At 47.0% G+C, this 14,904-nt stretch overlaps 2 protein-coding genes and 1 non-coding gene across 3 annotated transcripts in view; 1 reads left to right on the top strand and 2 right to left on the bottom strand.

Moving 5' to 3' along the window:
* The window catches only part of LOC119470119 (squamosa promoter-binding-like protein 14), a 41,248-nt gene extending 32,280 nt beyond the window's left edge, over positions 1–8,968 (bottom strand). Inside the window, exons 1-3 of the mRNA XM_037736104.1 lie at positions 8,887–8,968; positions 8,136–8,337; positions 6,779–6,854 (exon numbers count right to left, since the gene is read on the bottom strand). Of these exons, the coding sequence (XP_037592032.1) occupies positions 6,779–6,854; positions 8,136–8,337; positions 8,887–8,968 (360 nt within the window). The remainder of the gene's footprint in view (positions 1–6,778; positions 6,855–8,135; positions 8,338–8,886) is intronic.
* Positions 8,348–10,424, top strand: PCBP1 (poly(rC) binding protein 1). Its single transcript, XM_017522042.2, has one exon. It carries the CDS (start codon positions 8,967–8,969, stop codon positions 10,035–10,037), a length of 1,071 nt encoding a protein of 356 aa, XP_017377531.1. The 5' UTR covers positions 8,348–8,966; the 3' UTR covers positions 10,038–10,424.
* A 3,460-nt stretch (positions 10,425–13,884) lies between these two features.
* LOC119470160 lies at positions 13,885–13,988 on the bottom strand. Its single transcript, XR_005199035.1, has one exon. It is a non-coding gene; the product is annotated as a small nucleolar RNA U13 (small nucleolar RNA).
* Positions 13,989–14,904: the final 916 nt, after the last annotated feature.

Genomic DNA, 14,904 nt, shown 5'->3' with positions numbered 1-14,904 from the left:
GTGATCCACCCGCCTCGGCCTCCCAAAGTGCTGGGATTACAGGCGTGAGCCACCACGCCCGGCCGAAAATAAAATCTTTATTAATCTCTTAGAAAAAAAGAAACATACACTTATAAAACTTTTTTTTTCTAAAATAAGGCAGAGACAAATAGTATTTACTTTAAAAAGAAACTGTCAGTCCTCTACCTCCCTTCCTCATTCTACTCTCCTGTTCTCAAAACTGGTCTATTAGTCCTATTCAATGTTCTCAAGAAGAAAGATTGGTGTTATTTGTCATTACCTCCATTTGACAGGTGCAGAGGGGGTTCACAGAGATTAAAGGCTACACAGTTAAGTGGGTGTCCAGGTTTACTGAAAGATAACTTTCAGATATGCAGGATGGAAGGTTGAGCTGGTAAACTCTTTCACTTATCTTGAGAGGAGGTGGCTGTGTGAGAATGTACCTAGAAAGTACCTAAAAAATTAAATAAAGACTAATAACAGGCTTTTAAACTAATTATTTAAAAAGCCAGGGTCAGCCAACGCAGTGGCTCATGCCTGTAATCCCAGCACTTTGGGAGGCCAAGGTAGGTGGATCACCTGAGATCAGGAGTTTGAGACCAGCCTGGCCAACATAGTGAAACCCCGTCTCTACTAAAAAAAATACAAAATTAGCCGGGCATGGTGGCGGGCGCCTGTAATCCCAGCTACTTGGGAGGCTGAGGCAGGGGAATCACTTGAACCTGGGAGGCGGAGGTTGCAGTGAGCTGAGATCACGCCACTGCACTCCAGCCTGGGTGACAGTGTGAGGCATCTCAAAACAAACAAACAAAAAAGCCAGGGTTGATGGGGCTAGGAGCAGTGGCTCATGCCTACAATCCCAGCACTTTGGGATTTGGGAGGCCGAGGTTGGCAAATCACCTGAGGTCAGGAGTTCGAGACCAACCTGGCCAATATGGTGAAACCCACCTCTACTAAAAATACAAAAAATTAGCCAGGTGTGATGGCATGTGCCCGTGGTCCCAGATACACAGGAGGCTGAGGCAGGAAAATCACTTGAGCCCTGAAGGCAGAGGCTGCAGTAAGCTAAAACTGTGCCACTGCACTCCAGCCTGGACAAGAGCAAAACTCTGTCTCAAAAAAAAAAAAATTAAAATTAATTTATTCATTCAGCTCCTATGTTCTAGGCACTGTTCTAGGAGTGAGGTTATAGCAATGAGGAAAACAAAGTCCTAACCATCATGAAATTTACATTCTAGTGGAGGGTGACATGTAATAAACTATGATAGAGAGTCCCTAGAACACAATGCCTGGCATGCAGTAGGCAGCACTCAAAATAAGTATTTGCTAAATAATGAACAATGAATGAATAAACAGTATGTCAAATAGTAAGTGCTATGCAGAAAAATAAAACAGGGAATGGGACCAGAGAAAGTAGAGGGCAGAGAGATGGCTTTTATTTTAAACAAGGCAATTATGGTATATTTTACTGATTAGGTGACAGTTGAGCAGAAACCTGAAGGAGATAAGGGAGAAGGCCACACTGACGTCTGGAAAAATGATGTTCCTGGCAGGAAAAAAAACTACAAAGGCCCCAAGGCCTGGCATGCTGGAGCAACTGCAAAGGAGGCCAGTGTGCCTACAGCACCAGGGAAAGTGGTAGGAAATGAAGTCAGAGCAGCTGGGAGACGGTGGTGCAGATCCTATATGGTCTTGTAGACCATGGTAGAGATACTACCTTTTAAACCGCTAGGCACTCCAGCCTAGTGCCTGTCGACAAACCAAGACTCTGTCTCAAAAAAAAAAAAAAAAAAAAAAAAGATAAATTGCTTTGAAGTGCCTGTTTCTGGTTTCTGGCTGGAGGCTATACTTCCCAGCCTGGTAGAATGGCCACCATGCAGGCTGCAACTCTTTATGAGATATAAAGCTCCGTTTTCCAAAAAAAAAAAAATTTTTTTAAGATGTATTTCTAGCTGTAGTAGCCTAGAAAGTAACAGGGGGAAAGCTCTCTCAATTTACTCCTACTTTATTTCTTATTATTTTTCTTTTTTTAGATAGGGTTTTGCTCTGTTGTCCAGACTGGAGTGAAGTGACACGATCATGGCTCACTGCAGCGTCTAACTCCTGAGCTCAAGTGATTGTCCCACCTCAGTCTTACAAGTAGCTGGGACTACAGGTGCATGCCACATACCCAGTTAATTTTTTAAATTTTTTAATTTTTTTGTACAGACAGGGTCTAACTATGTTGCCCAGGCTGGTCTCCAACTCCCGAACTCCAGTAATTCTCCCGCATCAACCTTCCAAAATGCTGGAATTACAGGTGTGAACCACCATGCCCAGCCTACTATTACTTTAAAAGAAAAACAGGGCCGGGCGCGGTGGCTCAAGCCTGTAATCCCAGCACTTTGGGAGGCCGAGGCGGGTGGATCACGAGGTCAAGAGATCGAGACCATCCTGGTCAACATGGTGAAACCCCGTCTCTACTAAAACTACAAAAAATTAGCTGGGCACGGTGGCACATGCCTGTAATCCCAGCTACTCAGGAGGCTGAGGCAGGAGAATTGCCTGAACCCAGGAGGCGGAGGTTGCGGTGAGCCGAGATCGCGCCATTGCACTCCAGCCTGGGTAACAAGAGCGAAACTCCGTCTCAAAAAAAAAAAAAAGAAAAGAAAAACAGAAAGATAAATCTTAAGGGAGAGAGAAAAAGAAACCACTTTTTAAAACAAGTGTGTAATGACTTCTGGATTCAAGAAAAAAAAAAAATGTTACATGTTAGCAGCGCTTTTTTTTTTTAAGAGGGATTCCTGCTCTGTCGCCCAGGCTAGAGGGCAGTAGTACCATCTCAGTTCACCTCAACCTCCATCTCCCAGGTTCACATTCACATGCCTCAGCCTCCCGAGTAGCTGGGATTACAGGCACATACCACCATGCTCAGTTAAATTTTTTTGTGTATTTTCAGTAGAAACAGGGTTTTGCCATGTTGGTCAGGCTGGTCTCGAACTCTACCCACCTCACCACCTCATCCACTGCACTCGGCCAATATGGAAAATTAAATTGCTATAGGCCAGGCATGGTGACTCACATCCATAATCCCAGGACTCTGGGAGGCTGAGGCAGAAGAATCACTTGAGCTCAGGAATTCAAAACCAACCTGAGCAACATAGCAGGACCTCATCTCTACTAAAAATTAAAATTAAAAAATCAGCCCCATGGTGGGCACACACCTGTATTACCAGTTACTAAGAAGGCTGAGGTGGGAGGATTACTTGAGCCCAGGAGATTGAGGTGGCAATGAGTTATGACGGAGCCACTACACTACAGCCTGGGTGACAGCGCGAGACCTTTTCTCAAAAAATAAATAAAAATCAAAATTAAATAGCTGTAGCATGCTTGCTGAACCAGGTAGATTAGAGAAAAAAAAAATGTGGTCCCTGCTCCAAGGGAACTTAAGAGTCTTATTGAGGAATCCTTCCCAGCCCTTCCAAACCCATAAATGTAAACATCAGAGAAAAGAGAGAAGAGATTTTCTAAAACAAGAGTTAGGAACTTAAGGGAAATGCATTGGCTGCTTGGGGGCAGAAAAATGATGACTGGTTGGAAAGCTTTTTGAGTTTACGGTAAAGTTATCCCATACGTTAAAGTCCATATATATATCACAAGCATCAGAAGATATGGAAAGGGGCAATCCAAAACTAGGAGTCAAGAAGCCTGTGTAACCTTGAGCTAGTCGCTTCACTCCACTGATCCAAAAATGGCTCTTCCGTAAAATGGGCATAATAAGAAAGTTGGCAAAGTTGCCTGAGATGATTAAACAAGTAATGTGAAATCATTCTGAAAGGTTTTATGTGACATATCAACTTAACATAAGAGGAAGCAACAATCATTCCTCTAACTAGAGCATAAATCCTGTGGTTCAACTTCCAAAGTCCAAACCTGACTCACCTTCTTAGCCTTGTTAACCCCCTCAACCAACCTGTGGTCACTGAGTAAGAGGAGACGAGTTATGTGTGAGGCTCCAAGGGTGGAGCAGTGACTACTCAGCCAGTTGCTCCATGTCTCAGTGGTTTCATCTATAAAATGGATGGTGTAGAATTCACTCAGGTATCCATAAGATAATGCAAGTCTGAGGAAGGGAGTGGAGATTTTACCAAAAATGCGGAAAATATTTACATAATCATCCCACCACCCAGGGATAAATAACCCGGTCAAATATCATCACTTCCTGAACATCATGAATCATTTAATCTCTTGCTTTATAGGTGGGAGAACTGAGACCCTGACAGATGAAGTGGGTTGTAGGAGTCTCAGAGCTAGTCACAGGCAGAGCTAAGACTAGGACCCAAAGCCTCAGATTCCAAAGTCCAGTGACCTCTTTGCCAGATCACAGCATCACCCAAGGTTCCTGTATGACATGTTATCAACCCCAAGACACATTACAATTTAACCAACAACCAAATGTGGACTACAAGGAACTGTAAGATTCCGGGGGAAGCAGGGAGGCTGAGAGCTGGGGGAGCTGGGAAAGGTAAGGCTTCACTGAGGAGGTGCACTAAGTCCCAAAGGTACATAACAGAAAATTATGGAAATATTTCAGTAGGTAGTCTTGGGAATAAAGACCTGATGGATAAAATTTTCTCTAGGGAAGAGAAATAGATTAGATTTACAAGGCCAGAAGGCTTTGTTTGAACATTCCTTGATTATATGCGATTTAGTCCTTTTGTTGTGACCTGAGTTTCTAACACTTGCTAATATTTTTAATTCCCTCATCTATTATGTCTCCCTATGAGACAGGACGCTCTGCAGAGACGAAATCCAGTTTAGTGGTTAAGTAGGTATCTCTGGACTCAGATTGACTAAATTCAAATCCTGCTTTACCCCTTCACCAATCTGTACCTCTGTAAAACTGACCTAATATCATCACCCATTTCAGGAGGTTTTATGAGGATTAAATGTGAATAAGCAGTCAATACTAATGGGTTTTTTATCACTTTATTTATTTATTTTTTTTTTTGAGACAGAGTCTCGCTCTGTCACCCAGGCAGGAGTGCAGTGGCGCAATCTTGGCTCACTGCAACCTCTATCTCCCAGGTTCAAGTGATTCTCCTGCCTCAGCCTCCCAAATAGGTGGGACTACAGGCACGCGCCACCAGGCCCAGCTGATTTTTTGTATTTTTAGTGAAGATGGGGTTTCACCATGTGAGCTAGGCTGGTCTCAATCTCATGACCTCATCATCCACCGGCCGATGCCTCCCAAAAAGCTGGGATTAGAGGCATAAGCAACCGTGCCCTATCACTTTACTTATAATGTGCCCTTTTTTTTTTGGAGATAAGTCTCACTCTGTTACCCAGGCTAGAATGAGGTGGTGTACAGTCTCAGCTCACTGCAACCTCTGCCTCCTGGGTTCAAGCAATTCTCCTGCTTCAGCCTCCCTAGAAGCTGGGATTACAGGTGTGCACCCGACGCCTGGCTAATGTTTTTTGTATTTTTAGTAGAGATGGGTTTTGACCATGTTGGCCAGGCTGGTTTTGAACTCTTGACCTCAGGTGATCCACCCGACTCAGCCTCCCAAAGTGCTGGGATTACAGGCATGAGCCACCACACCTGGCCAATGTGTCCTTTTTTACATATAAAGACTAAAAATTACCCAAGAACACTGCATGTAGTAATTATTGTTTTGCAAAAATTTTGTTATATGTGTGCACATAAATGGCTTAAGTCATAATGTAAAATTTGTTTCTTACAGTGGTTTTTTAAAAAATGTGAGAGTCACTGAATACATAAGGCTTAGAACAATGCCTAGCACACGGTAAGCACTCTTACTGTGCTATAACTGTTAAATGTCGTTGTAGGGTTATATAAACTAATATGAAAGCACTTTGGAAAATATATCTGAAAGCAACGTAAGTTAAAGGCAAAAAGCCCTTCTTTTGTGTGTCACACCCACACAATCAGAGCCCTGCTCAGGCACCTATTTGGCCCACTGAAGAGGCCACAGACTGACTGACCTAACACTCTGTCATGCTCTGTCAATCTCTGCAGAGAAATGGAGGTTTGGTGCCAGAGTGTATTTATTTATTTATTTATTTATTTTTTGAGGCAGAGTTTCACTCTTGTTACCCAGGCTGGAATGCAATGGCGCGATCTCGGCTCACCGCAACCTCCGCCTCCTGGGTTCAGGCAATTCTCCTGCCTCAGCCTCCTGAGTAGCTGGGATTACAGGCACGCACCACCACGCCCAGCTAATTTTTTGTATTTTTAGTAGAGACGGGGTTTCACCATGTTGGCCAGGATGGTCTCGATCTCTTAACCTCGTGATCCACCCGCCTCGGCCTCCCAAAGTGCTGGGATTACAGGCTTGAGCCACCGCGCCCGGCCCAGAGTGTATTTATTTTTACCTGGTTGGGGTGTTGGGGTGGGGAAGGCAAGAGTGAAGCCCGTGGGGAGCTAAGGGAAGCAAATGCGTCATATAGAGAACTGTTTGCTCCCCCGGAGCCAGGTAGACTCAAAAATGCCACAGCCAAGGCCAGACTGACAGATACCTGAGTCTCTGGGCGGGCTGAATCACTTCCCCCTCCCTATCCTCACCAGACACAGCATAAGAGCATTTGAGACCGCCCATTACAGGTGTACCTCATATCAAGAAAAGCTGGAGCCGCCAAACAGATACAAAAAGGGGCTGACTACACAACAAAAGATTACCTGAAGGGTTCATTTAAATGACAAGCTCACCTAAACGTTTAAAATAGCATTTAAATTCCAAAACTCTGATTTACACAAAAATCTGGAAAATGTGCTCACCAGTAAGGAAATCTGGAGGTCCATTCCCGACACTGTGTGACCTTGAATTAGGCACTTCATCTTTAAGTGTCTTCCTCTGTTTAAAAAAGAGAGAGAGATAAGAACACCTACCTCTGAGGCTGATAGTAAAAATTAAACATAAGATGCGGTGAAATGCCTGGCATCGAATGTGCTGACACTGGCCAATGCACAATAAACACCTGTCCCCTCTAAACTAAAAGTGAACACTAATTGTGTTAAACTGTTAATAAGATTCACCGGCCAACTGGCCTGTGAAAAAGTCAGAGGCATTCTAGTCTCTTCACAGAAGTTGTCTTGCTTTTAAAAGCTTTATAAACCATCTCTTGTTCTCCCCAGCACAATGGACCATGCTAGAAAGTCTAGAAAAGCAGTAATTTATCTCATTCCTTAAATTAAGCAGAGGTTTCTAAATGCTTTGGTACAGTGGGGACCCAAATTATCCTTTGATACTGCCCCCTATTATCCATTATTAAGCTTTAAAAGGGCGAGAGGCTAAATATTGTGCCTACATTTTAGTTATTCGCGTTCCCGTTTCAAATTAGAGAAAGGAAAACGCGTTAAAATTAGGCCTCCGAGCTTCAGACCAGGCTGCGGAATTTTTTTTAATCCCGGAGGGGTCATAAGACTCGCGGAGCGGGGAAGGCCCAGAGGAGGAAGGGGGGTGCATTCTAGAGCTTTCGGGCGGACCCCAATTTCTCGTTGGCGACAAATGCTAGCCACGTGTCGCCATTTTGTCTTCAAGAAACATGGCGGCCGCCCCGCGGGGAAAGAACGGGGGAGGCGGAGTAGCGCCACGTTGGCCGCTTTCCCTGAGGAATTCTGAAGCACGTTGCGCACGGGGCCTTTTCTGGTCTGGCTTAGGCCAAGGGGAAAGGGCAGAAACCACAAGTCATAGGCCAGCGTCTCGAGTGACACTTCCTCAGCGGGAGGAACCGGCAGCAAAGGCCTTCCAAGATGGCGGGCCCTGGTGATGCCGCCCCCGGAGAGCGGGGCGCGGTGGCTGCGCCCATGGGCCTAAAAGACAGCTGTGGGAGCCCAAGCCGCGCGGGAAAGGCCACAGAAACGCCCTGAAGCCCTAGTCGGCACCCCCTGAACAAAAGAGGCCTCCACAGGCGCACACTATTGTTTCTAATATCGGACAAGGGTGCCGCGGTGGAAACCACACAAGGGCAGAAGGTGGGGTTTCTGTGGCTTTAACCGAAACTTGTGAAACGCAAACAAAGCATTATGTAAATGGACGCCATTCTTTTTAGGACCACGTTTCTAGCACGCCCCACAAACAGCAGAGCCGCTATTCGGGCGGCGGCCGTGAGTCGGTTTCGGTCTTTCTGCTCACCGACCGCCTCCGGAGAGCAGGGGCCGGGGTGGGGGTGGGGGTTGATGCGGGGCGCCCGCGCGCACCCGCTCCGCAGGCCTCGCCTCGCCGCCCCTCCCCCCCGGAAGACGGCGGGTGCCCCTCCCGTCCCCTCCACACCCTCGCGCACGCGCCCTGATCACCTCACGCGCACGTTTTAAACCCGCGGCGTCCCGGCTGGTGCCTGCAGTTTCCGCCGGGGCTGCCCGTGTCGTTCCGCGCAGTAATCCCTTATGTAGAGCAGGAAAATAATGTCTGTCTACCATACACAACACTAGTAATTTCAGTCACCTGCCAGTGCTGTTAGAGTTAATAAAATACGTATTCATTTTAAAACTTTGCCGGACTCGCAGCTTCCCCCCATAATGCGCTTCGTTCTCACTACTGCAGTGTCAGAAGGGCTTTTTTTTAAGGACCATGTGAGGGTTGGCGCAATCTTGTGACCTAAAAAAGACGGGTCCTCATTTTTTTCAAGGGGTCCTGCGCAGCAAGCACTTCCGGGGTCAGAGGGTACGCGGGGTTGAAAGCGGGCTTCCCGCCCCGCCCAGACCGCCGAGGCTGCCGCCGGAGTCGCCACCGCCGCGCCCTCGCCCACCCGCCAGCCCGCCGCTCCCGGCCCCGCTCGCCCCCTCCGCCGCCGCCGCCCGCCCCTGAGACTACGCTGCGGCCTCCCGCCCGCTCCCGCTCGCTCCCGCGGCCCTCGCTCGCCTCGCGCCGGCAGTTTTGGGCCTACACCTCCCCTCCCCCCGCCAGCCGCCAAAGACTTGACCACGTAACGAGCCCAACTCCCCCGAACGCCGCCCGCCGCTCGCCATGGATGCCGGTGTGACTGAAAGTGGACTAAATGTGACTCTCACCATTCGGCTTCTTATGCACGGAAAGGAAGTAGGAAGCATCATTGGGAAGAAAGGGGAGTCGGTTAAGAGGATCCGCGAGGAGAGTGGCGCGCGGATCAACATCTCGGAGGGGAATTGTCCGGAGAGAATCATCACTCTGACCGGCCCCACCAATGCCATCTTTAAGGCTTTCGCTATGATCATCGACAAGCTGGAGGAAGATATCAACAGCTCCATGACCAACAGCACCGCGGCCAGCAGGCCCCCGGTCACCCTGAGGCTGGTGGTGCCGGCCACCCAGTGCGGTTCCCTGATTGGGAAAGGCGGGTGTAAGATCAAAGAGATCCGCGAGAGTACGGGGGCGCAGGTCCAGGTGGCGGGGGATATGCTGCCCAACTCCACCGAGCGGGCCATCACCATCGCTGGCGTGCCGCAGTCTGTTACCGAGTGTGTCAAGCAGATCTGCCTGGTCATGCTGGAGACGCTCTCCCAGTCTCCGCAAGGGAGAGTCATGACCATTCCGTACCAGCCCATGCCGGCCAGCTCCCCAGTCATCTGCGCGGGCGGCCAAGATCGGTGCAGCGACGCTGCGGGCTACCCCCACGCCACCCATGACCTGGAGGGACCACCTCTAGATGCCTACTCGATTCAAGGACAACACACCATTTCTCCGCTCGATCTGGCCAAGCTGAACCAGGTGGCAAGACAACAGTCTCACTTTGCCATGATGCACGGCGGGACCGGATTCGCCGGAATTGACTCCAGCTCTCCAGAGGTGAAAGGCTATTGGGCAAGTTTGGATGCATCTACTCAAACCACCCATGAACTCACCATTCCAAATAACTTAATTGGCTGCATAATCGGGCGCCAAGGCGCCAACATTAATGAGATTCGCCAGATGTCCGGGGCCCAGATCAAAATTGCCAACCCAGTGGAAGGCTCCTCTGGTAGGCAGGTTACTATCACTGGCTCTGCTGCCAGTATTAGTCTGGCCCAGTATCTAATCAATGCCAGGCTTTCCTCTGAGAAGGGCATGGGGTGCAGCTAGAACAGTGTAGGTTCCCTCGATAACCCCTTTCTGCTGTTTTCCCATGATCCAACTGTGTAATTTCTGGTCAGTGATTCCAGGTTTTAAATAATTTGTAAGTGTTCAGTTTCTACACAACTTTATCATCCGCTAAGAATTTAAAAATCACCTTCTCTGTTCAGCTGTTAATGCTGGGATCCATATTTAGTTTTATAAGCTTTTCCCTGTTTTTAGTTTTGTTTTGGGTTTTTTGGCTCATGAATTTTATTTCTTGTTTGTCGATAAGAAATGTAAGAGTGGAATGTTAATAAATTTCAGTTTAGTTCTGTAATGTCAAGAATTTAAGAATTAAACGGATTGGTTAAAAAATGCTTCATATTTGAAAAAGCTGGGAATTGCTGTCTTAAACTCTTTGTTGGTGCTTTTTTTTCTCCCCTTTTAGCCTGAGGTGTTTGGAGGGAGGAGGGCGAAGGGTGGGCCCGTCCTTGGTATTCTCTCAAGCTCTTCTCACCTTATCGGTAAGATTCCATTCCCTCTGTGCCCCAACAAAGGAACATGGCAGGCTGGGCTTGCTTTGGGATGTTTCCAGAGACAGAGGGTTTCAAGTTCCAGAGAGAGGCCTCCCCATTTCTCTGGTAGAAACAGGGTTTTCTCGAGGGGAAAAGGTGTGCCCACTCAGTAGGACCTCCGAATCGCAGAGCGTCCTCTCCATCTAACCAGTCCCCCCACCCCCACCTCACATGATAAACTTAGGAACAAAAAAAATATTCTGAGGTGGGAGGAGCCTGGGGAAGGGTTATGGGGGAGGGAAAGGAAGAGAAGGGAGGGCAATGGGGGGGTGGTATTGGGGGCCTGGAGAAGGGCAACAGCTGCAGGGTGGTGGTGGGAATGGAGGGGTCTTGGTTGGGCAGCAGGGGTGGGAAGGGGGAGGGGATGGTACCAACAAGACGCACGTGTCAAGCATGCACCTGTGGCAAGCAGCCTGTCAGAGGATGTTATTACACCTGCCAAGTGGTGTATCCAGAAACAAAAGAGGCCCGGTTTCCAGTTCTTCAGCTGTGTGCAATGTTTAGAGAATCGCTATACCAGGAAATAATCCTGCCTTAATGGGTCAGTCTTAACAGGCAGGAATGTAGACTGATGTAGTGACTATAACCTAAGAAGATCTGGGTGTTAAAGATGCAGATTCCTGTGTCCCACCCCAAAACTAATCAGCTGCATTTTTAACACCCCAAAGGAGTCTTAGATTTGAATGCCACTGATTGTCATCAGTGGAGGAAGATCCTGCTGTGAAGGCGGAGCAACCTCACCCACATCAGCCAATGGGAGGGACCTGACCTGATGAGAGAAGGAAAACTCTGCTAGGCAAAGGCAACATTAGAAACAATAGTACACGAAAATAGAGCCTGAGATGAGGGAAAGAAGAAACAATAGAATCAAACAATAGACCACTAGGTGCCAAAGTGGGTAGTTCAAACCCCAGCCCATATGGGAGATCACTCATGGCAAAGAGGAGTTCTTGTGGGAGGGAAGTATCTGCAGTAAATATTTGTTGAGGCTTATTCTCTACAGGACATCTTCCTGAGGTACAGCCCTGGTTCTGAGAGTGGAGGTTAAGATTGGGGCCTGCCATGCACCTCACACTGTGGCCATGCAGGATTAGGCAAGCAGTCACTGAAAGGAACCCAAATTTGCTCTCACATTTGAGTTCTGCCTCTCATTCATGGCTTTGGGCAAATTATTTAATCTTTGTAAACAAAGATGTTATAAGTACCTCCTAGGCTTGTGAAAATAAGATGAAAGCATGTATGTAGGACAGAACAGTGCTTAGAACACTAAATTTCAGTGTACTCTGGATTATAAAGATCCAAAAGGCCCATTTCTGGGGGCCGAGGGTAGGCCACAACATCTGGGCAGAGAAGACAAGATTAAAAGGTAAGGAACAGAGCAATGTGTATTAAATGAGTTGAACTGAGAGGCGAAGACAGGTGGGGAGGGAGGGGGACCTAGTGAAGACCCAGAAGTGGGAACCGTGCTTTCTGGGAACAATGAGCACAAATCCATACCAAGGCAGGAGTGGATAGTAAGCTTGAACCCTCAAACACCAAGCTGAATAGTCTGTAAAGAACCCCTGAAACGCTGGGTGAAGCAGTTCAAACACCTTATGAAAAGCAGGCCTTAATACGAAAAATTAGGCTGGGTGTGGTGGCTCATGCCTCTAATTCCAACACTTTGGGAGGCCGAAGTGGGCAGATCACTTGAACTCAGGAGTTTGAGATGAACCTGGGCAACATGGCAAAACCTCGTCTCTACAAGAAAAAAAAAAAAAGAAAAATATTAGCCAAGTGTGGTGGTGTGCACCTGTAGTCCCAGCTACTTGGGAGGCTGAGGTAGAAGATCACCCTGCACCTGGAAGGTAGGTCAAGGCTGCATTGAGCTATGATCACACCAGTGCAGTCAGCCTGGGCAAGAGAGCAAGAACCTGTCTCAAAAAAGAAAAGTAGGCCTCAAACTTTCCTGAACCTCTTCCTCACTGCATCTTATATTGGGGAAAGCTGGCAGTAATTTGTAAAATAATGATTTAGGCAGCAAGGCAAAATGAATTGCTACTTGGAGAGATGAAAGGCAGGAATAGCAGTTGCCAAAGTCCCTCAAGGAAGAAGCAGGCTCTAATACAGGCTGGCAAGCAATATCAATAGGAATGCAAGGAAAGGAGCTAGTCAATGCAGAGAAATTGAAACTAGGTAAAAATAAAAAATAAAAATAAAATGAAACTAGGTGTGGAGGCCAGAGAAACATGTAAAGACAGGGAACAGTGAATTCAGGCATGGTGATAGAAGTAGATGCAGACAGAAATATTCCACAAGTAGCTAGAAACAGGAGACAAGACTCTGACTCGATGTCAGAGCTGCATAAGGACAGAGGTAAATGAGGGGAAGGGACTAGAGATGAAGTTTTGGGGTATCTTATTGGGTCAAAGAACCTGGTTTTCTTGGTCACTGCATATTCTAGTACCTGTCACCATACTTGACCCACAGCAGGGACTCAAATATTTGTAAAGTGTGTATGGAAGAGGCAGCCAGTGAAGACCGAAGGAATAGTTGAAGCAGCAGGACAGAAATCAGGAGGGTGTCCTTGAGAGAAGTCAGGGAGGAACAGTCCAGGGCTGACGGAGTGACAATAATGCTGTAAGGTGGTTATTCCATGGACTTGATCGAACACCTACTGTGGGCAAAGTACTCTGAACTACAGCGTGCTGTTGTGGTGCACTTGGAAGATGTCTAGTAGCTGATTACAGTTAGAATATGATCTTTGATAGTGGGAGGCAGAGGAGGTGGAAAAAGCCATAAAATTATCTGGGGCTAAATTAGCACCAGCCTTGAATGCCATAACAAAGGCTTTGAGCTTCGTACTGAAAATCAGTGGTCTCCAAACATTTTCTTAAAGTGTAGGCCTTCAATAGCAAGTCTTTAGCATATACCTTTATAACATGTTTGTTTACTTATAAATTATATATGTAGGCTAATCCTCATGCTTATCTATAAGCTATATATAAGCAGAATTCTACATATGATATGCATTATAAACACAAAATTTAAATATTAAATATAAACACAAAAATTAAATATTTAAAAACAAGTGAAATCTCTTATGAATCAGACAAGAGAAATTTTTCTAAATGAAATCTTTATTTATTTATTTATTTATTCTGAGGCAGAGTCTCACTCTTACCCAGACAAGTGCCTCAGCTCACTGCAACCTCTGCCTCCTGGCTTCAAGCAGTTCTCCTACCTCAGCCTCCCAAGTAGCTGAGATGACAGGTTCTTGCCACCACGCCCAGCTAATTTTTGTATTTTTATTTTTTTCATGGCAGATGGGTAATGTGCCAACGTTGTAACAAGGTTTAAGGGTGGCACATCTTACACAAGCACATGAACACCCAATCGTTATGCTCATGAACTACGACAGGATCTAATTTTTGTATTTTTAGTAGAAACGGCGTTTCACCATGTTGGCCAGGCTGGTCTTGAACCCCTGACCTCAGGTGATCTGCCTGGCCTCAGCCTCCAAAAGTGCTGGGATTACAGTTGTGAGCCACCTTAACTGGCCTAAATTATTTTATTTATTTTGAGACAAGTTATCACTCTGTCATGCACACTAGAGTTCAGTGGCATAGTCACGGCTCACTGCAACCTCAACCTCCCAGACTTAGCTGATCCTCCCACCTCAGCCTCCTGGGTAGCTGGGACTACAGGTGTGTGCCAACATGCCTGGCTAATTTTTGTATTTTTTTGTAGAAACAGGGTCTCACTATGTTGCTCAGGCTGGTCTTGAACTCCTGGGCTCAAGCAATCCACCCGCCGTAGCTTCCCAAAGTGCTGGAATTATTTTTTTTAGATGGAGTCTTTCTCTGTTGGCCAGGTTGGAGTGCAGTGGTGCAATCTCAGCTCACTGCAACCTCCACCTCACGGGTTCAAGCAGTTCTCTGCCTCAGCCACCCAGAGTAGCTGGGATTACAGGTGCCTGCCAGCACACCCAGCTAATTTTTGTATTTTTAGTAGAGACGGGGTTTCACCATCTTGTCCAGGTGGTCTTGAACTCCTAACCTCGTGATCCACCCACCTCGGCTTCCCAAAGTGCTGGGATTACAGGCGTGAGCCACCACTCCCAGCCCAGTATCTAAATCTTAATAGTTTTGTTGTTGTTGTCATTGTCGTTTTTCAGAATGAGTCTAGCTCTATCTCCCAGGCCAGAGTGCAGTGGTGCAATCCTGGCTCACTGCAACCTCTGCCTCCCGGGTTCCAGCAATTCTGCCTCAGCCTCCCAAGTAGTGGGGATTACAGGTGCACACCACCACATTTGGCTAATTTTTGTATTTTTAGTAGAG

The sequence above is a fragment of the Cebus imitator genome, unplaced genomic scaffold (assembly GCF_001604975.1).
Source record: "Cebus imitator isolate Cc_AM_T3 unplaced genomic scaffold, Cebus_imitator-1.0 Scaffold23, whole genome shotgun sequence".
Lineage (NCBI taxonomy): Eukaryota > Metazoa > Chordata > Mammalia > Primates > Cebidae > Cebus > Cebus imitator.
This window is presented reverse-complemented; position numbering and strand designations above follow the sequence as displayed.